This window comes from Sander vitreus, chromosome 4 (assembly GCF_031162955.1).
Source record: "Sander vitreus isolate 19-12246 chromosome 4, sanVit1, whole genome shotgun sequence".
Lineage (NCBI taxonomy): Eukaryota > Metazoa > Chordata > Actinopteri > Perciformes > Percidae > Sander > Sander vitreus.
The window spans coordinates 28,465,729-28,492,191 of NC_135858.1; the positions used below are offsets into that span (position 1 = coordinate 28,465,729).

General features: G+C 41.2%; 1 protein-coding gene across 1 annotated transcript in view; it reads right to left on the reverse strand.

The window, feature by feature from the left end:
- Positions 1-26,463, reverse strand: part of ptprt (protein tyrosine phosphatase receptor type T) — a 438,297-nt gene that overhangs the window by 229,541 nt on the left and 182,293 nt on the right. Inside the window, exons 9-10 of the mRNA XM_078247539.1 lie at positions 8,778-8,893; positions 7,075-7,255 (exon numbers count right to left, since the gene is read on the reverse strand). Coding sequence (XP_078103665.1) covers positions 7,075-7,255; positions 8,778-8,893 — 297 coding nt within the window. The remainder of the gene's footprint in view (positions 1-7,074; positions 7,256-8,777; positions 8,894-26,463) is intronic.

Below are 26,463 nucleotides of genomic sequence, written 5' to 3' on the forward strand. Positions count from 1 at the left end.
GTGCCGCTCCTGTCGCAGCAGCGGAGCAGGCACACTTTGCTCCTCCTCCCCCCTCTTGTGATTTGATGTTGTACCGTCATGTGACTCAGCGGCACCAGGCAAAAAAGCAAGCAAGCAGCCAGGCACACAAGACACACAAGCAGGACAGGGACGGAGCTGAAGAATGGCAGAGAGGAAGAGGAGCGCCGTGTGGCTATAAGCTGTATCATTTGTAAAAAGGCTGTAAGATACAGTGGTAACACAACACATTTATGCAAGCACATGAAAATTCTGTACTTGGTTTTAACGTATTGATATCCAAATGTAAAATCACAAAAATCCTCCTTAATTATTAAAAGGTATTGGTATCGTATCTGTGATACTGGCACTGTATGTACTTGGTATCGGATCGATACCAAATATTGCAGTAGTATACCAAATAGTATCGCACACCACTAGGTTAAACGCCTCAGGGCACCTTAAAGTTAGAATCACTTTGATGACACTATCGAATAGTGATCATGCTAAATACTTGTGGATTAAATAGTGATACATTATGAGTCCAGAGGCAGCTTAGGGGCATTTGTTCAGGTTTTCAAAGCAATTCTTATCTTCAAACCCCACTCATGGCTGACAATTTAACAACTGATAATATTGATGACATTGCTTTGCTTTGTAAGCCATCCCTGTGAGCCAGCATGCCCCCTATTCACTGAGTGGGAGATGATAAGTTTAACTAGAAACTTTCGTGTGGGGGTTTCTCGTTTGTTGATACATTGATTCAAAAAAACTAAAAAGGAAGCTAGAAGGGCATTGCGTTGCCCTTAGAACACAGTTTGCTAGGGCAAAAGAGGGAAAAGGTTGGCTAAGGTGTGTGCTGAAGAGCTTAGACAGCTACACTGACTTCCTCTAGCTAATATTTGATAAATAAGAGGCCTGACAGCATCCTGACAAATAGGTGTTTCATGGTTAGGTTAATAGGCTGGTGTGTACAGTGAGTGGACATGACATTTGTCTCTGAGGCAAGTCGCTTTGTATATGTGTGTGTGTGTGTGTGTGTGTGTGTGTGTGTGTGTGTGTGTGTGTCTGTGTGTGCGTGTGTGCGTGTTTTCTGGCTGCAAATTGTCTGTTGTCATTATGAACGGATGGACAACTGGAGGTAAATGGAGAACGGAACAGAAAAACAAACATGAAGATGGGTAAGTATACACTAACACACAACAGATCCACACCACAAATGTAGTTTGGGTAACTGGTCTCTTAAGTACTCAGGCTAAACTCCAGCCTCAAAGTATTAAGCCTTTAAATTTAACAGACAACTATTATTTCCCGAGTATTTTTGTAAGCATTTGAAAATCTCTGTGCTGTTGCAACACAGTCTCAATCCCAGCACGTCAAAAACCAACGCTTGGTCAGGGGGCTTTGGCGTTAGTTACTGACGCAAGAAGTCTCTTTTAGCGCCTCAGTCAGACTCAGGGGGCTTTCAACTAATTCCAATGTAATCCCATCAGTGGTGATATTTGACGCTCTGGTACATTTTTCAACACACTGGGGCGGGACCTCTTGGCGTCACTTTTTGACGCTCTGGTTTGGGATCGATTTGGTGTCATTTTTTAAATGAGCAGGGTATAACCACTTAGTTATGGTTAGGAAAAGATGGTGGGTGTGGTTACAAAATGTACGTTTCAGTGACAGGCGGGACAAGAACGGGACACAAACACCGGTTGGGTGTAAGTCCTGTGTTGTTTGACCCATCCACCACCACAACCTACCTCCTTATGCAGATTTTCAGTCTGTCATGCTACTCACTACCATTGTCTCTCTTAATACCACGTCATCTTACAGCGCCGCGGTCGAGCTGCTGCTCTGCCCGGTGCGTTCCATGCAGACACTAAGGCCCTGTTTACACGATGACGCTCGTGGGTGAAAACAAAAAAAATATTTTATCGGATGTGCCTTTCGTTTATATACCGACGGCGTTTTTGGGGCTTAAAAACGCAAAAAAAAGGGAACCCACCCTCCAGAGTGGAAATCTTAAAAACGCTCCACCGTCGCGTTACCGTCTAAAGGGTAAAAATGCAAAAGTCTGAAGACAGCGGTGTGGAGAGAGACGTGAAAAAGGCGTCCAGGTAGTCTGTTGTTACGGAGTAGGCTACAGAAATTATAGGCTCCTGTTATCTAAAAGATTTTCAGTATAATAGCTCAATATTTAAATGATTTCGACAATGTGGATAAGGTTGTTATAGTTCGATGACCATATGTAGGCTATTCATTTGAGCCAGAGTAGGCTACAACGTTGCGGATGAAGAGAAAGAGAGAAAGCGAGTGCCGTAGGAGGCTGAAGCAGACCCTCCTCTGCCCGCTGGCCGCTGCCACTGAAGGACTGCGAGGCTCAGGATATTGGTAGTGCTCCCGTGGGTGCTGTGCTGTGGCTTATCACGGTCGACTGTGCCGGTCATCATCAGACAAACATGCAACTCCACCTCCTCGTCTTTCCAGACGAGCTTTTGTTGTTCGCTTCGACATGTTTTGGTTTTGTGCTACTAAGGAGAGAAGTAGAAAGAAGGTTCTACATAGGCGCCCGGCCTTGGCGGTGTTGTGTGGCAGTGCCACCTAGCCGCCTGGCGTGCATACTACATTGAATTTCAAACGCTTTTGCGTCACCATATGCACGCAGATTTTCCCCCCCCCCAAAACTCTCGTCTAAACGCGGAATAAAAAGTGAGAACACAACACCACTTTTGCGTTTTCTCTTCAGATCGTTTCCGTCTAAACATAGCCTTGAGGGTGATTTTTTGCGTCTGTATCTGACGCTGAAAATCACTGATCAAGCGTCAGGATTTGACGAGTTAGGAGTGAGAATAGGTTGGCTCTTCCATTTTTGTGTTCATGTGTGACTGTGCAGGTTCACACTGTTTATACTCTGACTAAGAACATTTCTCACCTCCACCTGTGAGACGTTTTGGAGTAGAACTTCTCAATGATCTTCTCATCTCATGTAGTAATTTTAACTTTCTGACTTTCTGAAATTTATATTTCTTTGGACATTTGAGCTTTGTAAACACACTATAGGAAATTAGCACTGCAGCGGCGCGTAGCAGAACAGAGGCAATTGGTTTCTAAAGTAAACACTTTTAAGCACCATAGACGCACAATTTTCTACAATAATGCATGTGACAAATTAACAATGCTGGATGCCTCACAGCGAGACAGTCAAAGCGTTTGTGACTTAACGTGACTGTGTGTGTGACTGTGGGTGTGACTGTGTGTGTGTGTGTGTGTGTGTGTGTGTGTGTGTGTGTGTGTGTTTGTGCAAATTGCAAAAAACGGATGGACAACTGGAGGAAAACGGAGAATGTGTGTTGTGTGTGGGCATGTGCGTGTGCGTGTGTGTGTGTGTGCGTGTGTGTGTGTGTGTGTGTGTGTGTGTGTGTGTGTGTGTGTGTAAGTGCTCATATGTTGTAAATGTCGAATGGGCAGCTTCCAGTAGGCAAAACAATTTATGATTAAAGGATATGATTAAAACATGAGACACTCTCTTTCTGTGATTACTGTTATAATCTAGGGACGATTAGTCCTGTGTGTGAGAGAAAAGTAATTTTATATCTTAATTGCAAATCCCTAATTTTGCCCTTTCACATAGGTTAAAGTAAATTTCAATTTCTTTATAAACATTAAAAAGTAAGAGGAAAACCACGTGTGTGTGTGCGTGTGCGTGTGTGTGTGTGTGTGTGTGTGTGTGTGTGTGTGTGCTTGCGTGCGTGTGCGTAGCTGCTTCATTTGCAGGAGCTGCAAAGCCAAAGCTGTAAAGCCATTACCGTACAAACAGCAATTAGCCTCCATGTGAACAATTGCTGTTCCATTCCCTAATTACTGAATTACAACCAGGAGATTAACGATGGTTAAATAAAAAACAATTAAGAACAAAACAATTAAGGCCTTTTTTTTCCTTCCCCCAGAGCGATTGCTTCTCCCCAGTCATGATAAGTCTTTTTAAAGGCTTCAGACAACGTTCCAGATATGTGTGTTCAGCTAGTAACGGTAGGAATTTCAGGCTGCGATGTGATGTTCCCCAGAAGCTAAATTCAGAGGAAATTAGTTATGAGATCAGGAGAAGAACAGCGAGCCCTGAGGAGGATGGGAAAGAGATGAGAGATTTAGGATCATTAGAACAATGTTTTTTTTTATCTTGCTTATCAGGCATTGCTCTAATGGATTTGAGCTATTGCAGTTTATCGCAGGCATGTTGTTGGAAACAAAAAATGTGAAGCATCAATGAATTATTAGTCGTAGTGGCTGGGGCAAAACACACTGTTCTGAATTAGTAGAACATGGAAGCCCTCTGGAAGGGAAACAGCAGTTTAAAATGTTGTTTTGAAATATTTCAAACTCTTAGGGTACATTTATATTTGAGGCATTAATAAAGTATGTCAGTACATCCTGTGTAGTTTTTCCTGCTGAAGGGCACAGTGATAAGACACGGCTGTTGATTGGTGCAGTTTTGAATGTTGCAAGGATCAAACCTGTGGTCCAGGGATTATAGATCGAATGTGTGTTATAAATGCTATTGTGTTCTCCTAAGGCAGTGTGGCTTAGTCAGTTGCTGTGCTGGAGTTCAGTTAAAGTTGCATTATTCAATTTTCTCAACACCAGAGGGTAGAAAAATATCAAAACACGATACACATCAAAACACCATACCATTTGCTTTGAAATGTTTTCTGGTGTGTAAGGAAACAATGACTTACTTGTATGCCCAAGAGCCACATTGTTATTCATCTGGAGTCATCTTTCTGGCTACCTGACGAATGCATGCCCAATATTTGGTCTACTTTTAGCTCTGGTTTGGTCTCCACCGATTCCAAATAGCAAAACATGGCTCTTTAGCGTCTGGATTTTCCATCTCCTTCACTAGAGTGTCACTAAGTTTATCTGTCTGTTTGATGGTGGGCAGGTAGCATAATTATCTAAGCTATTTTTGTGGAAACAGCTGTCACCAGGGTTTATTGAGAAGTTCTGAGGCTGAGACTTAAGACGAAAAACAATACAGAAATTAAAGCTGCAAGCAGCGATGGACGGGCCCTCGCTCTTCTGAGCACGTCGGGGTTACTGGCGGTCGCCGCTCCTTGCGACCGTGCAATTGCGCGGCACTCACACACTGCAAATCATCACCAATGAAAAGGGAACTCCCTGCTGAGTTCAATGATACCTCACACAAGACTCTACAACATACAGTTCATTAGCTGTGACAGGGGGCGTGGCCAAACGCATAGGGGTCGGGGCAAACCTTTACCAATTAAAAAGTCTCTGCTGAGTTCATTGATACCTCACATAAGCCTCCCTTAAACAGGTCACCATTTATGAAAGGGGGCGTGGCTTAAGCATAGAGGGGCGGGCCAAACCATCACCAATGAATAAGGAACTCTCTGCTGAGTTCAACGATACCTCACAAAAGGGTCTACCTTAAACGGTTGAAATTTCATGAAAGAGGGCGTGGCTTAAGCATAGGGGGCGGGCCAAACCATCACAAATGAAGAAGGAACTCTCTGCTGAGTTTAATGACACCTCACACAAGACTCTACCTTATACGGTTAAAATGTTATGAAAGGGGGTGTGGCCTGAGTAAGTGGGCTTGGTTAAAGTATAGGGTGCGGCTCAGTATCACATGTAGACCACACATTCTAAGTTTCATGTAAATCGGATGATGTTTGTCATATAAGGCTTATTTCCTGTTGCCAGCGGGGGGAGCTATGACCAAAAGCCAATATTGGCCTGTATATGTCCTCAGGCCTGGACTCTTGATTGTTGATTGTGGGAAATTTCAAGCAGATATGACAATGTACACTGTAATTACAGCCACTTTCTCGTTCATCGCTAAACACTCAAAATGGCCGCCACGCCCACACTGGTTGACGAAAAGTTTTTCTTTTAATAACTTTTCATCTTTAAGGTGTTGAGATGGTAGACCAAATTTGAAGTCCATCCGATGAAATCTCTAGGAGGAGTTCGTTAAAGTATAGCATCTTGACTTTTAGGCCTACTTCCTGTTGCCACTAGGGGGCGCTATGACTTTGAGTAAATTTTGTCGGGTAAATGTCCTCAGAGTTAGAGTCGTATGAATCATGAAACGTTTCGAGGCAATTGGACAATGTACACTCGAGTTACACCCACTTCCTGTTTCAATGGCGAAACGCACAAAATGGCCGCGCCCTATGACAATTTTTTTTTCTTTTAACAACTTTTCATCTTTACCGTCTTAAGAGGACGAAGACGAGAAGTTGATCGGATGAAATCTCTAGGAGGTGTTCGTTAAAGTACGACATGGGAATGGCCAAATTTCGAACTTTCAATTCAAAATGGCGGACTTCCTGTTGGGTTTAGGGTATGGCTCTAATAACGTTTTTTGTGCGTCCTGACATGATAGATATGTGTACCAAGTTTTGTGAGTCTACGTTAAACATACTGCAGGGGCTCAATTTTTTAAATCTTGTAGGGGTAGCGAGCCATTTTTGCGCGCCTATTCCCGAAACCCTTAAAATACGTACATTTTCACCAGACTTGATGCGACTGCCAAATTTGGTGAGTTTTTGAATATGTTAAGCCCCTCAAAAAGGCAATTCATTTTCCGGGAAAATAATAATTTCTTCAGTTCCAATAGGGCCTTCACCGCTGTCGGCGCTCGGGCCCTAAGTATTTTCTGTGAGCCACAGGGTCTCTGTCTGGAGAGGCTGACAAGACACTGAGTTGCTTGAATAGCTACAGTATATCTGTCATGAACTGACTGGGTTTAGGTTCAATCAATACTGTATGCACTTTGCTGGTAAACAAGAATCTCATTATATTATATATATTGAAAACATTTAAATATACCGAAGAGGATCACGGCCAATGTGAAATGTATGTATTTGAGTTCTGACTTTAAAGTCAGAATTTTGAGTTTAGAATTAATTTGATAAATTCGGACTTTTTTCTCAGAAGTCTGAATTTATTGTCAGAATTCTGACTTTAAACTCAAACTCAAATAATTTTTTTTCACATGTGGCCCTAATCCGCTTCCGTATAAATACATTTTTACAAATGGTGTTTTTTTTCACTCACCATCCTCTTCTGTCTGTTTGACTATCTCCTCGCTCTCTTTGCTGCCCTCGGGGTTGGCCAGGACCAGCCGCAGTCGGACCGTGACAAAGGGCCTCAGCCCCCTCAGGGTGTAATGTGACGAGGTCTGGATCAACTCCTCTGCTGCAAACTCCTGCTGGTTAAACACATACTGGTACTGCACCTGGAAAACAGAGGGAGGGAGAGACATGACATTTAGTAATTTGGTTAAGAACAAGAATTATCAATGCAGAGCTGCTCTTATGTATATTAATATTATTTATATTAACCCTGCAATGCTTTGACAGAATTGCAGGGTTAGAAAGTAGAGAACTTGACTTCACTGTGCAGGTCCAAACTGTGAATGTTACAAATCACTAATGATCTTGAAGCAGCGGTGTTGCTAAATTTGCACGGAAAAAGTTCGTCAAAACCCTTGTGAATAAAAAACGTATAATATGATATTGTAGTTTAGAGGTTTGAAGATGTGAACATCCACCTTTATTAGTATATACACATAGAATAGAATACACTTTATTTTCCCCAAGGGGAAATTTGTCTTGGACATAGTGCTACAATCTGTTGCTTCACAATACAAACTTGTAACAGAGAAACCATTCTAAAATCAACATGAAATCAACATAAAATCAGCATAAGATCAACAAAAGACATCTTAGGACATAAAGGAAGGACACATAATGTACAGACAATACTACCTCTTAAAAAGTGACTTTGAGAATTGAAGTGCTTTGTGCAAAAAGTGCTGGTGAATGTATTGCAATTTGCTCTGTTGTGCTAAGATTTACCATTGGAGTTCAGTAGCTTGATAGAGGTTGGGATAAACGATAACTAGATAAGTTTATTTGTTTTACATCTTGGCACACAGAATCTTCTCAGTTCATACTCAGGAAAGACAGGGTGTTGAGAGTCTGCACTAATTTTTTCGGCTTGTTTCCTGACTACTTGCTCGTACAGGCTCTGTATGGGCTTGTACACTTTCCTCCCCATTATTCTCATAGAATACAACTAGTAGGCGATTTGAGGGGACTGAAGGGGACTACTATCCCGTAGTTGGCAAAATGACCAAAAATGCATGCCCCTTGTTAACCTTTCAGATTTGCAGGGGCAGAGGGGTGGTTTAGTTGAATATGTTAGTCTAGTCTGCCTGACTCATTGATCCTTTATCTGACTGAGGTTTGTGCAAGTTAGAATCTACGGCCCCGACCATGGCTCTGAAATATCAGCAGCCTAACTGTGTATTGATAAATACACGTCGCAGTCCGTAGTGCTAAAGTAGCAGACAGACTTTTTCTCTAAGTCCCGCCGTCCTGTCAGTATTTTCTTGGATGTATACTATTTTTTGAACTATAAAGCTAAGGGGGTATTAAAAAATACTGAACCAAAAGAGTTGTTCATGTGGCGATTTGCTAGTCGCAGGGGTGAACAAAACAAACAGTACTGCCTACTGGTTACAACACATAATCCTTTCCTAGTACACAATGTTCAATGTTGTGAGTAAGGTTTTAAATTTCAGTGAACTTTTTTAAATAATGCACTTGCCAAAATTTTACTTGACCTTTTATATAAAACAGGTCAATTGTGCCACCGATTCTTACGCCTGTCACATAATGCTTTCATGTCCACAAAATGTAACTCGCACATCTGAGTTTGTAGTTACAGCACAAATTGTGGCCAGCTGTGCGTACCGTCAGATTGTAGCTGTGGCAGCGTGTCACAGCATACCCAAACGTCTCCCACTGTATAGTCAGCTGACGGGCTCTGACATCCACCACATTGACATTTTGGGGCCCTTGGACTGGATCTGAAGGAGAGATGGACAGAAACAAAAGTCATTACTTCAGCTGAGCAGGAAATACAGTAAGTCGATACAAGGAGAGACCGTTGAGCCACTGATTTCACTGAGCCACAGTCCCATCTCATGTGGCTATACTCTTTGGCAAGGGACCAAATTATCATCAGATTTCAAGGCTTAAACTTATCGACTTTAAATTACAGGACAATCTTTCTACCCTCTCAACCAGGCCACCCAGTTGTCCCAGAACTGTTCTTTGAAAAGTACATTTCATCACCACAAAGACAGTTTTTGTTGAAAGTATTGTGCCATCCAGATCCAAAATGTTAGAACCAAACTAAAGCTTGATTTGATATGTACGCAGCATTATGTATCAAGCAAGCACAACTTTCCCAAACAATTTATGATTGACACATTTTGGAGGAGCGTATATCCAGTAAATTAAAGGATGTATTGAGTTCATCAGTCATGGCATGCTATTTAAAAAGTGACATACAGAAATCTGAACTCTTAAATTAATCTTGATAATTGTTTAGAATAATTCCTCTAACACAATATTTTGTAACCTACAATCATTTCCTTCCCTAATGTTTGAGATTGTCGGCTACATCAGCCAGAAACAAATCAAATGTTTGTATATTTTACAGAAACATAACTTTTAACATTCAGCAGAATCGGGTGGTGTATTAATTGACTCACTGTCAGTGGTTTGGTTCAGTGCCTTGCTCAAGGCCGCTCTGATGGGACATGAGGGCTGTCCACAGGTGCCTGACTATTAACTGGAAAGTCTGTGTGACCACTAGGACATGCTATGTAATTACAGGAAGGCCCATATTCACAGGCCAGAGATTACCACAGAAGTCCCTGTATTGATCTGCAGACATTTGGAGTGGTTATTACTGCCTTCGCCATATGTCACTCACTCACTCACACACACACACACACACACACACACACACACACACACACACACACACACACACACACACAAACTTGCAGACACAAACAGCACCTCAAACCCGCCCACACACACAGAGACACATGCACACACGCAGCATTGTTCCAGCAATATGTTGGGCTCCCATCCCCAGGTTTGTGTACCACGGCTGACTGCACACTAACAAGCTTGTTCAATTCAATCTTCCTGTTTCCCTAATTAGTTTCTATCAGCTACCAATGGCAACCAAAACAGGTCACCGCATAATTAGAGAAGCTATATTAGCTGTACTTCTCCAATGAAAATGAAAACTTTACTCACAATGTATGTGTGTGATTGTCAAAATCTGGAGAGAACATACACTTACACAGGAGAATGGGGTTTTGGCATTGAAGTAAAAACTCATTCATTATGTCTGATGATTGTTGGAAGAACAACTTAGCGAATGAATTAGTGACATTTGAGAATATTCTGTTGTTCTGAAGAACTCAACATTGATCCTCAGGCAGGATTGTACCCTCAAAGTTGTAGAAGTTTTTGAACTCATTAAACCTTTACAGTCAAACTCTGAAGATACATCACCTTATTTTTCGGTTGTTTTAGTTGTTGTTTGAAGAGTATTTGTGGGGAATGCAACAACTTGCCCTGCTGAAGAGTCCTTGAGCAATTTATTCCAGCTAGTGAGATGACCTTTTGACCTTTTTTAGTAAAGCTTGGTCAGATGAATGCTTTGTGTTTAACATCTAAACCATGGCAAACGTTTTGCTTCTCAAATAATAAAATGGACGTTAAATTTCATTGAACTAAATTTTAAAATGAGGCAAAATGTGTGCATCAGAAATATTTAGCATCATTTATCACTTTTTTAGTCTCTATAAATTGTCCAAAAATCTATTTAGTAATCCTTAAAAGCAGTGGTTGAATTGGGCCGGGGCTCTCCGGGGCTCGGCCCCGGCACATAAGCCTGCTCGTTTGGGTCCGGATGTGCCTGCTTGCAGTCAGTTGCCTTCTGGAAATATGTCACATAAAATGTAATGAAAGTGATGCTTTTGAAAACATGATACTTCTGACAATAAATGAAAGATTTTTGAAATGGCATGTCTATTTTGTCTCGGCGGAGCTGAGATGAAAACAATCGGAACACGGCAACAGCACGCGCAGCACTGCAGACAATTCACCACTGCGGGTAAACTACGTAATGCCTTTAGTGTCTACGTCGGTAGGATTAACAGATAAAGTGCCTTCTCCTAAAGCTAAAAACCCTGTTCTCAACGGTGGAAGCCCGCTGCTCGGAAGCTCCAACGACCGCTACGAGTTCATGTTGCTGGCCGGTCCTCGCCGTCGCGTGTGTGTGTGTGTGTGTGTGTGTGTGTGTGGTAGTAGTAGTAAAGAGAGAGTATGGGAGAAGGAAGTTTGTGTGAGGTGGACCTGGTCACCACAGACCCAAATCTTGTCAGCTGTTGCTACTGTCATATGCTGCACTGTCTCTTCATGTGGCACATTATGTTTGGCACATTGTATGGGTCACTTCTTATATCATAAGGTAATACAATGTGTAATCAAGTGATGACTAATTAACAGTAATGTAAATGCTAAATGCCCTAATACCTGCTGATACTACAACAATGCAAAGTATAGGCTCTTAAACTTATATATCATATAAGTATATATAGTCATATCACGTAAGACTCGATTTTTCCATTTATTTGCACAAAACTCTCCAGAAAGTGCCATTTAATGGTTTATTTTTCAAATTTTTTTCCCGGGGGGGGCATACCCCTGGACCCCCCTAGGGAAAGCCCCCACACATAACAAATTCCAATTTAACCCCTGCTTAAAAGTCCCTATTAGGCTTTCTTGGGCAAAATATAGTTATCATTTTTAATTTTATAATTTTAATTTGGAAAAAGCCAAACTAATTGATGCCTCCTAAAGTAAAATAATCAACCTTATAGAGTTAAAAGGAAACTTAACCCTTGCTTTAACCCCACAACATTCTGTATGAAAGCAGTTGAGTGTATTATAAGATATAAGCTACTTACTGTAAATGTAAGATCAGCCTAATGAGACAAGATTAGACCACGGCACCATGGATAAGCCATCTTAGAGGCCATCTGAGACAGGAGACAAGTGTTTCGGTTGTCAGTGTGTGTGTGTTGTACATTTGTGGTCGTATATGTGTATTGAGAGATTTATGCATTTGTGAGTTTGGGTGCAGACTTTAGGCTCCCTGTGGTGCTTTATGGTTTAAATAGTCTGTGTTTGTACTTAAAAGACCAAAGCCTATAAAGTAGTCTACCCTTGCTGGATAAGACTGGAGCAGACTGACATTTGGCAGCCAGGAAAGCTGCAGGAGGGAGGTGATATAACCAACGTAGGACCCAATCCTCAGGTCAGCACAGCAGGCAATATGCTTTCACCGAGCCCACATACTACCCCCAGAAAATAGAACTTAACTACATGTGACTGAGACTGGTGCAGATGGGCCGACGGACTCAGCTTGCTGTCATTCCGTTTTATTAAAAAAAGCGGGGGGATGTCGTCAAACTACCCATTCTGACAAACAATTCTTAAGACATCCAATTAAGTGATATAATTACTTGTCTGGCAGGCAGCAGGACATTTCCCAAACGTTGTAATGGATTTTCCTAAAATGTGGTGGGCAGATTAATCTTGAGCCTATGAACCACTAATGTGAGTGTTATGTGATGTGAGATGCAGAGATTTGATTGCCAAGTTTAGTATAAAGTTAGGAGTCCAGGGTATACCTTTTTTGTAACCCAGTGCATGCTGGGATAGCTCCAGCCCCCGCAACCCCACACCCTGGTTGATACAAAATGGATGGATTGTATTAACAATAATGATGTAGAAAATATTTTAGTACAGTAGATGCCTTTACTGACAGCCCGATCAGAAGTGCAAACATTTTAACAAAGGACGCTCCAGTGGGAAACAAACACTAAGAAAGACCTTGTTCAGAGTCAAACTCCTCTGGAGAACAAATGTGAACTAACCTGTAATTATGCATGCTTAAGCAGATCAAGTGGTGTACCTATAATGAACGCACATACTGTAATTCCTCAATTACAGAGACATAATCACTCATCACTGAGCCGGAGAGAGAGAATGAAATTAGCAGTTTTCCCCAAGAAAAAGCAATAAATCAAAGCTCCTCTCACTGCAATGACTAGTTTCTGCAAAGACTCAAACCATGTTAGCGAAATCAGACTGAGGTCTGGAGAGGAACAAGCCAAAAACAACAAATAGCAGCCAACCAAAACCCCCTCACCAACCATCTACTACCGCTACCACCCACTTAATCCAGTGGTCTATCAGTTGGGTATGATAGATGCTAATCTTTCAGATAATCTGGCTGGGGCTCGGTTGGAGGCCCTCTAAACAGATTGCTCATTTCTGTTTGGGTAAACACTGATGGCGGGGATGGGGGGAGGTAGAATCAACAAACAAACAAGAAACAGAGAAAGCAAAGAGTCCACAAGTCACTTTAAACATTACGTTTCAAAGCTTTAACAAGTATCATGTGTTAAATACAGCCATTTGCATTACTGTAGATCAAACTTACACGTTTCCCTGAGAATTGCAGATGAAGGGAAAGACAGAGAAAGAAGCGAATTGTAGGTGAATGGAGTGAGAGATGCTGAGAGAGAGAAATTGGCAGGAAGAGAGCAAGAGAGGTTTTGTGAATTATAACTTTGTTTACATCGTTAGGTCGATTATGGTGTCTCCTGGGCTGCCCTTGGTCGTGACAAATGCCAGATTTGCCACATCATCCATCTGATTAATTATCTCTTCCTCCTCTCCTTCCCTCCATCCACATGCCTCCTCCATCCATTTCAACCTCTTATTTACAGTCATTACAGGCCTCTCTTAACCCACTAGCACATCAAAAACGGATAATGACATGGAGATGAAGAGACTGACATACAGTAAGATGTAAAAAACTGTAACAGAAAGAAAAGCTCAGCAGAAGCGGATTGAAGTGTGAGTTGTACAAAACTAGCTGGATGGGGGGCATGGATGAATGACAGTGAATAGATTGACCAGTGAATGGATAAATCCACCAATGGAGGGATGGAAAGAAAAGGTCAGTTATATATGCATAAAGGAAGAACAGTCATACCTCCAGAGGATATAGCCTGGTGCTGGGCGAGGCATCCACCCTCATTAATCAGGATGGGTCAAGGGTTGCCATGTTAGCTATCACACACTGTGAAAGGGCAGTTTAGATGGCACAGCTGGCCCACAATGTGACAAGGCCAAACTGTGAGGCATGTTGCAGCCAGACGTGGCGTCCGTCTCCCTGCGGTGTACCAGGGGATACAAGTGGCCCTTGACATGCCCATTAAAAGGACAACAGAGGCTACAGCTGGCCAATAGCTTGCTAGCCTGCCACAAAAAAAACCAACATGGACTTAAAATACCACATGACTGCAGTGTTCTAGTAAAAGACCAACTAAACCAAGACCAAGTCATCACCAAGCCCAGAGTGTATCGAGACCGAAAAAGACCAAGACCTTGAAGGGTTGAGACCGAGTCAAGACTAAGACCAGACCAGTGTGAGTCTCACACTGCATGACATGATCAAATGCTAACCATAGATAGCCTGACAAGCCAGACCCACATCAAGATGTTGGGTCTGGGAACTCACCATTGGCAGGGCTCAATCCGAGGGGCGGGATAAACGATTGTCTTTCAAATTCCCTCTGCACACAAAAGGATAGCGCTACAACCAGGCAGAGCAACGTTAGTTAATAGATGAAACTTTTGCAGAACACATCTTCCTTTTTAAAGAATGACTTCAGTGCAAGTCTTCCAGATAGTGCGAGTCGAAAGACTGCTGTTCCCAGCAACAGCAGCCATCTTCTTTATTTCCAAGTAGCAGTGAATTCACACGGAACCGTCGCAACTCTGCCATCCTTATGTTAAGCCCGCCCACCAACTCTATACATGATGTGATTGTCCTGACCAGAATTTGGTTTTTGCAGCTCGCAAGCCAACGGACAGTTGCTAGACTGACCCTGGCTGCAAATTACATTTGCTGCTGCTAGGGTGCGTCTAGATTTCTAGGCTAAATCATAGGCACTCCTCATATTGATCTGAAAGATCCACATTCCCATACAAAAAAACCCCAAAGAAAACAAATTAAGATTCTTCTTCATTCACCTCTTTTATTGCCATAAGTGTATTACGAGAAATGCATTGATAAAATAGCCGAGAGGCAGTTGTGGTCTTGTATAAAAATCCAGAGTCCTCTTTATCTGAGACCGAGACAAGACTGAGTGAAAATGCGGACGATTCCAAAACGAGAACTTCAAAAGGTGGTCTTGAGACCAATCTTAAGACCAAGATCAATCTTGAGTACTACATCACTGCTTGATTGCATATTATAACAGACTGTTACTCTGGTCTGTATGTGTTCTTGCTGTGCTATGGACATATCAGTTGGAATACTTCAAAGTACTGGATAAAGGACACTTGCATCAGGAAATTAACTGCAGTGCACGCTGTAGAAACCCTTTCAGAGTTGTGTTTAGTTGAAGATGGAAATGGAGATAATCCCCCACAACATGTCTAGAATAAGATAATACTCATGGTTAAATATATAATAACACAATCCAGGTCTTTTTGCACTGGGATTGACTTTTCCTTGACTTTTCTACAACTGTAGGCTGAACTGCCTGTGATCATCTACGCAATGCCGGCTAAAATGCACATATGCCGGTGGATAGTATCTGTTCCCTGCTGATTTGACCTGAGGTAGAGATAAACTTGTTTTGCCTGCCTTTGAAAGTACTTAAAGGCGTATTGGATGTTTTGGCAGGTAGATATCTAGTTCAGACGAGAGCCTAGTGAAGCATTGTGTTGTGGGATGCCTTCCTGAATCTGATGAATGAGCAGCAGAAATGGAGCCATTAATCCAAAGACTTTAGGGAGCCATTCCAGGGAGAAACGAGGAGGGGAGGAAAAGGAGGAGTGGAAATCAATCTTGCTGCCTCCCTACGCACCCCATCCTCCTCTATGTTGCTCTTCTGTTCCGTCTGTTTGGGTCTTATTCTTTCCCAATCTTCTCATTTTTATGTGTTCTCTTGCCATGATATATTTCTCATTATGTCTTCTTTGTCTATCAGTTTGTTCTTTTCTCTCATCAGCTCTCCATCATCCCTCCTTGCCCTTTCCCCATCTGCTTCTTCTGCTCTTTCTCCCATATCGGTATCTCAATCACTCACTTACCCCTCATTTGACGTCCCACTTTTGCACCGTCTTTGCTCTTAAATTCTACATTACAACCCCTTGCATGGCTTTACATCTTAAATTCAAGCTATTCTAAGACACATTAAGGTTAACATTTGGCATGTGGTGAAGATGGAATAAGTTTGCTGTGTCAAACAAGTTCAAAAAAAGCCTTCTGACATTTGCTAACTTTTTTGACTACTCACCAGAGATTTTCCTCGTCTGAAATATTTTCAAAATGTCATGATGATTAGAGAACCTTTATACGGTTTGATGGACCTCAGGAAGACTAGTTGTTACAGAGGAAAAAGCTAATATTATTTCCCTTGGAGATGCTACTCTGCAATCTTATCTCCATTTGGTAAGCCATTTTAATCATGCGCCACTGTGAATGGCACAGTTGTTACACAAGTTATGGGACAAGTATTGTGCCTTTGTAAGTGTGATTGCGGAACGACAATGATTTTTCACCCCAACCCTACGATTTATACTTCACTTCGAGCAAACCATTTACGTATACTGTAGCATGCTGCATCTGTCTTAAACTTAAACCATATCTTAAATGTGAATTATGTTCAAGGTATGGCTAGGGTTAGGACTAAGGATAGGCTGGATCAGTATTGGCACCGATACTGACCTTGTTATGCGCCTCAGGTATCATTATATGAACCAGAATTAGAATCAGAAAAGGGTTTATTGCCACAATAAGTTACACTTATGTGGAATTTCCCTTGGTGAATGGTGCATACATAAGCAAACAACCAAACATTAAACATTAATATGAAATAAACAATACGATATGACCAATATAACATGACCAATTAAATACTGTGTTTTTGTTAATGTCATATACAATTCTACGTTCCTGCTATAAGTTACATTCAGTAAGACTCAGCAGGCCACCGAACAGCAATCCCTGGCTAAATGCTACCTTAGAAAAAAATTATTCTAATGAGTTCCATGCAATGAGGTTTTTGATTTTAAATTTGTGAAAGAGTCCTCTAGTCCTGGATCCCTCCACTGAATCAGCAGATGCCCTGGGTTGAGGGATTAGAAGAAAAAAAAGTTGGATCTCTAGTTAGGAAACTAAAACACCTGTTTATGGTTTGGGAAAGCTTGTGGTTATGGTTAATTAAAAGACGAATGTTAATTTCAGGTCTGAGACTAGACTTGCACTACATTCTCCTGCATCCACGTCAGACTCCATACATACCCTGGCCGACATGCAAAAATAAACTCGAACAGTAGGAATAAACTAAATAAATCAGTTATAACTACGTAGGTAAATAACTATGTGAGGGTAATTCCCAGGATACCGGGCTGGGCAGCATTGCTAAAAGTTTAGCATTAGGTACACCTAATCGGTCTTCCTACATTGTCTCCTTAATATCTACACCCCAAAAGGCAAAGAGCGGGACTTTGTAGCAAGAAGAAATGAAAGGGCTATTTCAAGGTTGCAGAGAAAGGAAAATATGCATAACATTATGAAAGGGTGATGAACTGTAGATGTATGGAGCATTGCAAGCTTATGAACTCCAAAACTATAATTACACTCCACTTTTTTCTAAGAGGGTGAGCGAAAATAGCAGGTGTGCTTCAATACGCCGTCATTGGCCTTGCCCACATGACCCTAACGATTCATGCTGGCCTTTACAATTGTAATTGTAATTGTCTCTGTCTTTCTATGTCTTTGATTATTTCTCTTTTCTGTATTAACACAGGCCTAAAAGGCAAAAACATGAAAAACGAGAGTCGAGGAAGAGTCGGAGTCAGAGAGAACACACAGGGAGCTTCCCTTTGGGAGAAACACGGCAGGGACAACTTTCTGTTCCGGGCTCTGTCTCTCTCTCTCTCTCGCTCTCTCTCTCTCGCTCTCTCTCTCTCGCTCTCTCAGTTTGTGTGTGTGTGTGTGTGTGTGTGTGTGTGTGTGTGTGTGTGTGTGTGTAGGGAAAATACATATTACCAAAGCTACACTGGCCAAAGGCTAGAAGTACAATTAATATTACAGATCCCAACAGCTCCCACCACTACAACACACATGCATACACACAAACACAGGCTCACACACACACACACACACACACACACACACACACACACACACACACACACACACACACACACACACACACACACACACACACACACACATCCCTGAGGCTCCTGTAGCTTCAGCATTAGCTGTGTGACTGTTGATATGTTGCAGAGGTTGCACTTTTAAGCTGCATCCTCAAAGCTAAGAAATAACAGCCTAACTTCTACCTAACACGCACACACACGCACAGATGCAAGCTCTCCCGTGACGATGACCCTCCGAGGCAAACAAGCAAGTTCAGACGAAAGCCCTCGTGGAAGCTTTTGCCTTCCTTGTATTCAACAAAAGTGTGTGTGTGTGTGTGTGTGTGTGTGTGTGTGTGTGTGTGTGTGTGTGTGTGTGTGTGTTGCCTGTGTGTAAGTGCACGTTTGTGTGAAGGGTTTTACTGCACTTTCCAAACTGAAGTACCTATCATCCCTTTCATATAAATAACACGTATGAGTCCCCATATAGAAACACACCAACACGCACACATTCCCATCTTCATCAAAGCACTTGAGGACATTCTTAGATTCACCTCATTAATAAAAATAAAAGTGAAGTGTGAAAAACTTCATCACTGGAGTATCTCAATAGTACCCTCATCAAATTATCAGCCTCTTAATCATGACAGCTTTAAGAATGTCATTAAAGTGGATCATTACCTCCACACACACACACACGCACGTTTTACGCTACTTTGTTCTTTTCAGACAAGGCATTAATGTTCGCCTTAATCTACACGTGCAAAAAGATGTAACAATTAAATGCACAGAAACAAACAAATAACCTAAAACATAGATACAAATACTCATTCACAACACACACACAGATACACACACACACACAGACGCAGCAGCAGACAAGGCGACGCCCTGTAGCTTCGTGACTTGGATAAATTGGATTAAATCGACTAGTACCAGATGCCTTTTAGTGGATTTTAATTATGTCTCCCTGCATGGAACCAACGACTGAGAGTTAAGCCATAACTCACAACATTCTGACTTAATGGCAGAATTTCTTTAACTTTGGTGCACAACTAAAGTCCATCCCCCGTCAAGATTTTCAGCCCTCAAAAGTAACTTGTAACCTTCATGAGAGAGAAAAATTACTTTATCGAGACAATGAATTTAAGGAAATTGTATGTATAATATTATATATTAAGTTGTTATTATGTTTTATTTGTTATAAACTTGCATGTTAAAAATCCACATTCTTAGGTTCTTCTATGTGTTTCTTTGTGCTGCAGTTTTGACCCTGTACTTCATGAACATTGTCCGTCATTCAAATAAAGTAAGCATTATTGTGGCGTCTTTTTCTTTGGGTGTTCTTAAGATAGTTTATTTTGCTGGGGCTTTTTGTCGATTAGGCCATAGAAGCGTTTGAAGTGTGTTCATGCTAACCACGTGATTTCTTGATTCTTATTCCAACAACTGATATAGTAGTCTGGATCAACAACAGTTCATTTCCAGGTTAATCACTGTTCCACCGGATGTCCCTCACCTTCCGCTCTGTGTGTTTCCGTTGTTAAACTACGTTCGATACGGGAAACAACAACCAGAACCTCCGAGCTAGCAAGCTACACGCTGTAAAATGGCAAGTTCTGAAGAAAATTTGGATGGTGCAACAAGGCAGGCCTGCTTGGTTCTTTCGGGGAATGATTGTAAAGATTTACAAAGACTATGTTTAAGGAGTTTCCTCTCTAACTGGGACGTTTTGGGACCGATTGGTGGGATTGCTGTGGACAAAGTCCACACGGATATACACTGGTAAGAGCAAATGAGGTTTAACCATGTATCCAGCTAATTTAAATAGCTCATGTTACTGTGTTGTGTGAACAGTTAAAGGACAAATCCGGCGCAAAATGAAACTAGGGGTTAATAACACATGTGTACCTAGTCGACCGTTCTCTGTGACATGTTTTCATGGTAATTGAATGTTTCTCTAGCTTGAAACAAGCAAGCGCGAACTGCTGATTAGCTTAATGTTAGGGATTCGGGGCACTGGTAGAGTAAAAATAAATCGCTATGTTATACCACTAACAAGGCTCAAAATAGCACCACACTTCCACTGTTGCATGATGAGGGTCCCTACATGTAAACCGAAGCATTCAGAACTTTGTAAGTGTACAGTGTTTATTAAAAAGATAGTTTCGAAAGACTATTTAGCAGAGCCACCGTCTCTGCGTCCAGAGCTTAGTGCCGCCCAAGACGATTGTGATTGGTTTAAAGAAATGCAAACAACCCAGAGAGTTCTTTTTATCCTATCCCAGAATGCATCTGTGGTGTAATCAGACATGACTCCCCAGTGCTGTCGAGATAGGTCTGACTCTGCGAGACTACTAATATAATTATTGATATTGTAAGTAAATGTTGCAGATTTCTATTCACTTTCTACTCTAGAACCAATCTTGAATTATCGGCAGAATACATGTTTGTCCCTTTAAGCACCCTTGCAGCCAACATGCTGCTGAGTAAGACACTGAATCCCTGTGAGCTTTAAAGCCACTGTTCTGCCCCACCTTTTCTCAAGTGGGGTAAGTGAGAACACAGTGCTTTACTGGTCTCCACAAGGGTCAATAAGCATCATACCTACAAGTGTAGAATAATCTTCCATGGTTAGCGATGTAGTCCTTCAGCAGAATGGATACTGTGAACTTATATTGTGATATCATAGGCAGCAAGAAGTAGAAGAAGAACGCTCTGAGCCAAAACCACGTGGTAATGCAATTCAAAACGGAGCAGAAAGGAAATCTATTTCACATTCTGCTTTATTAATACCATTGCTGCCTACAGGCAGGGAAGGGACAATTGAGTTGTAGCAATTTGCAGAATGAAGGGGGCAAGGGAAGGAAGGGAGAACGGGGAGATGGGGTCCGAGCAAAAAAGAAACAGGGAAATAAGAGGAGAGAGGAAGGAATCTAAACTGACACAAAGAGACACAAAGAAGGACGGAGGGAGAAGACTCTCCGTAAACATGAAATGAAATATGACAGTGAAAATACATACATAAAAAAACGAGGCTGGTATGAGAAGGAACGAGGGAAGGAGAGGAAAAAAAGACGGACAGAAAGCAGCAACAGAGAGGAATAGAGGGTAAGGGAGAAAGATTTAAAGCAGCGCTATAATGAGCCAATTGATGGTAAGGCCCTGGGTTAAGCACCTGAAGCCAGCGAGTAATTGGCTGAGAATGACAGAGTGACAGACAGAGAGATATAGGCTGCAACCTGGAGGGAGAGAGAGATGGAGGAGGAGAGAGATAGAGGGAGGTGCTGAACGTATTCATCTTCAGATAAAAAATGTCATTGCGTCCGTGAACGCGGAGAAGAGGATGGGAAATGCTGGAGGGTGTGGAATAAAAGCATGAATACAGCTACTCGTTACAATAATGTCACTCAGCCAATTATATGCGTAACAATCTGATTAAATTACGAAAGAAAATGCCGTTTTCTTAAACTCCTCGTGAGATTTTCATCATTTGGTGTGATGATACCTCCTGTGGGTCTTGAATGATGAATTATCTTTCAGGATGGAATATCTTTTTGAAAGCTTTTTTTCTAGATCACTCAAGCAAGATCCCTCGCAGGGCATTTCAGGGCTGAGGTTTGAAAGGAATACAAATTGATTCATAAGTCCTGATGCCACTTTTTGGAATTCTATCCATTGTTAATTTTTACAGAGATGAAAAAAATGATGTCCCCTGTTGATCTTTTGTTCTGATGTTTCATACTGCCAATTTACATTCACTGTGTTGTAATAATCATCATCTAAACTATAGTAATCTAAATTAAGATGTATGAAATGATAAACTGTCTTCCTTCTTCAGGAAGTGTCATTTTATATCAACAAAGAAAGATAAACGTAAGAAAATAGCAAACACAAACGGGAGAATAAATCAGAGGCAGGCCATAAAAAGCTTTAAATATCAATAAAGAATGTACACACAATAAAGTATTAAAAATCTTGATCACCTTTTTTGATACATTTGTGTATAAAGTGTAGCAAGACTGCACTTAAAAACACAGGATAGGTGTTATATACTAAGATTTTCTTGATCATTCTCTACCAGCTGAAGCTGATAAGGGGAACTCTGCCTGAGGCTGGGTTATGTTGATTACTAGCCTAGTCTAAAAAAGATAAAGGTATTGACATCATTGGTCGGATCAGCAGTAGTATATAAAAGTGTGTTTCAGTTGAACGAAGCAGGATTGGACAGTCCTCTTAACATGATCACTGAAACACATATTGAAATCAAATAACAGTGACTGTACCAATTTAGCATTCGCTCCAAGACTTCCACATATCACTGTAAATTGGAGGCACAATTATGCAAATTGGAAGTCTCAGAGTTGTGTTCATTATGCTGAAGAGTATTCTGTGACATTCAGCACTGTGTATGTGTAAGGCATGGTTATAGGCAGGCTAAGTTTCTTAAATTAAACATTTAAAGTGAAACTTGCAGCTGTGTGCCGACAGCGTAGGAATGGAAGAAAATGTTAGCTGTCATAGCATCCAATTAATCGTCTAATTCTGAATCTCTTGCGACATTCTCATATCATGTCATACTGTTATGCCCCAGCACTTCACCTGCTTTGTCACTTGCCCATAAACCTGCTCCTCCTTATCTCATCCCACTCAGTATACTGTACACCTCCTAACCTGACACTGCTTAGAATATTAGCCAAATAAAGACATTTTTACCCCTATAGCCTCTGTCTGCTGTGTCTACGGTTAAGTCCATGTGTCAGTCTTCGAGACTATACAGACCTAGTATAAGCAACTATGAGGGTCCAAGAACCGATCCTTGCGGGACACCATACCCTTTGTAGGCAGACAAACAAGGGTCATTAACTATAACATCTGAGTTCAGATAGAAAAGTAGGAGACAACCATTCAACATTAGCAAAACTCAGACATACCTTTTTTGTTTTTTTTCCCCCAGGAAATTAAGCAAAGTAATATGGTCCACTGTATGTAATTTAGCAACCCTGTCATACAACTGTGCATTCTCAATTTCGTTTTGAGGGAAATATGTGGTTAACGTTTTGAATCAAAATAAAACTACTTGGTTAGTTTTAGGAAAAGATCATTGTTTGAGTTATAATAAGTACGTTTGTTACGAAACTTAAGTTACATACAGAAAGTTAAGTACAATAGTTAAAATAAGTCTACAACATTGGCTTTTGGTTTCACACGGGACACAAACAGCGGTCTCCTGGGTGAAAGTCCCATGTTTGTTTGACTCATCCATCCACCCGGATCTCCTACGGACTTTGATTAGAAATATATTTGTGATACTTCAAAATCAAACGTAATCCGGGACAAAACATGATTGAGAATTCAGTTTAGTTGTATTGGAATGTAATTTATAAGGAGACATAGCTCAATCCAGGGCAAGAACTAAATAATTACCCGCATCATTTAGCAAAATTAAGTTATTGAGAACCCAAAATCATAGATAAAATGGTTATATGGTTAAATCCGTCACTAGTAGAATATTGGAGTCAATGCCTGTTATTTTGAATAAAGGAAGGACTTTAGACAAGAGGGAAAGGGATAGGGAGCTGTTTCTCATAGCTGGACCAACGGCTTGAAACGCCTCTTCAAGGTAGGGCAGGTAATAACATCTAACAGGCAGGTAGATTTCATTTGACAAATGGTTTTAACTAGAGTGGTAAAGTGATGACTTTTAACTGGCTCAGTGAGGTGATGCCAGGAATAACAGTGAGGTCAGGGGGCAGCAGGTTGTAGGTCATTTTCCTTTTAAAGAAATAGAGAAATTCTTCACATTCTGTCATAAATGGTTCAGTGTTAAGAACGGTGGAAGACATGATCACTGAAATTAACCTAAACTGTGGAGCTAGTGTCATAATATTAGAAAAATAAGCCTTTTTTTAATAAAACTGAAAAACTGGAAAGTGAAAGACAATGTGAGTCAACTTAGGTTGGGCTTTCAACAGATGGTGACAGCTACGGGAGTGTAAATGACTCAAAACCCACCCCGAATTGGCCTTCAGGTATGTCATATGTCTGTTTCACTCATTAAATAACAGTGTGAAATGTGGTTGTACCAACATTAAATTACGTCCCATTTAGCACGGACGTTTTATTTCTTTTAGTCCGTGTTTGTGTTAGCCTACTATTTTCTTTTCCCTTGTCCCCCTGTACTTGTGTAAAGCTTCCAAGAGTTTAATGAAATGTGCTAAATAAATCAAAGTTATTATTATGTTGGTTGCTACAACAATCTCTTAATGCTTTGGCTCGTGAGACAGTGACAGTGATACCCGGTTTATCTCACGATAAATCCAAGTAGGCTAACTTACTGTATGCAACACTTGAAATGCAACAATGCATCTGTAACGTATTCGCTTATTGTAAATGAATGATTTTCTGTCAGTGCAAAACATTGATCGCAACTATATGACCTCCCGGTAACGCTAACTCAATAATCTCTAGTGGGTAATAAAGCACTGTATAGAAAAGACCTTTACGAGAGAAAGTATGGTAAAAACACGACCGCTGTTGTCCAAAGCGGCCGCTAGAATCAACACAAATGAAAAGTTACATATATCCACTTTAACCTATACATTTGACCATTGAAACAGTTAAGTGTTGGGACCAGTGCTATGACTCAACATGATGTACACTAAAGTGTGGAGGACCACAGCCAGAGTTCTGCTGCAGTCACAACGTATCGGCAGAATAAACACTTTTACAACTTTGCACTGTTTAAGCAGTGAAGACTCTACAGCCAGGGATTTCAATTGCAATGATGTCTGCAACAACACATTAAATAGCTACTTTCAAATCAATATAAAGTGTAGCAGCTGTGGCTGGCTCATCATACGTTCAGCTGACTTTGTTGGTGTGCAACACAGTCATGATTATCTTTTTAGCAGGACTGACAACATTGGCGGATTGGCTGCCATATTTGCTGGTTTGTCTTTTAATGTTTGGCTGTAGCTGAGCGGGGAAAAAAAGAAGAGAAAAGCCTTTAAGGCCACTGTGCCACTTTTTTTTTTTCTTTTTCTTTTAAGGAGTTATTTATTTTGTTTCTTTGTCTGTCTGCAGATCGAAGAGACAAGACGAGAGGACTTTTTGGCTTTGTGCTGAGATGCCATTTTCCAAATGTCACAACACTGCCACCGCATCGAGCGAGCATCTTACCATACGCCTACTGTGTCTTTGTGTGCATGACTCTCTCCTAAGTGTGGTGTTTGTGTTTGTATTATAAGGACTAAACACCAAGGCGCTACAAAACCATTTGAGTCTTTGTGTGTGTGTGTGTGTGTGTGTGTGTGTGTGTGTGGTTGTGTGTGTTTGTTTCTGCCTGTGTTGAAGTGTCAGTGATTTTTGTCTTGTCCACCAGCTTAATGGGGGAGTATTGACTGGCGTCCCATGACATAGCTTCCCTTTATTGGGAACACAGGCAGCACAATGGGATTTATTGAATCCTGCTGGTCTTCAAGAAAAACATAGGCAGACGTTTGGAGAGAGAATGAAACAGAGCTTGTGATCCCATAATCAGCTTTTGAAAGCTGACATGCAAATGTCACAGCAAAGCTAAAATCCAGACCACTAACTTCCCTTAAATCCTGATTTTTCAATGATTTGGGATGACGATTATTTATCGGAAAGCTGCTGGTCACTTGTGGAGCTGATATGGCATCTCGGCACCAATCGGCTATCAGCCTGACAGCGATTTAGCCTCTGAGGGCAAAAGCCAATGTTTCTGGGGTTGCGATGCAGCAAAGACTTTTTCTTTCATGCGCCGGTCATTGTTGTGGTACACTCTGATTAGCAACTTAGAGCAACACTTGAATGCCGTTGGAGTTGAGAGACGACATCTGCGACTGGATTTTTTCTCTGCATATGGAGACTGTAACGGAAACCGCTTCCGATACCAAAATCTTGTCCCGTTGCCTACAGATTCTGCATACATAATGGAGATATCCGTTTATAAAGATTAATATGACATTAAGCCTGGTGTCGTAAAACTATCAAGAATGTTAAATTATCTGATGGTCTGGACAGGAAGTGTAAGGGGTGAGATGACAAAGTAGATAAAAAAAAAAAAAAAAAAACCAGAGAGAGAAATAAAGAAAGAAAGATGTATAGAGAATATGACAGAGACTGAGAGATGGTCTCTATACAGAGTCTAGAGAAGGATTAATAAAAGGGAGACAGTGATGAGGAAACAAGCAAAAAACCCTAAGAGAAAACTTTGCACAAACCCACATGGACTCGTCATTCTGACGTGCATAAAACATAACCTTGATGAAGGTCCTGTAGATAAAGTCTCGATTGGACGGACTAT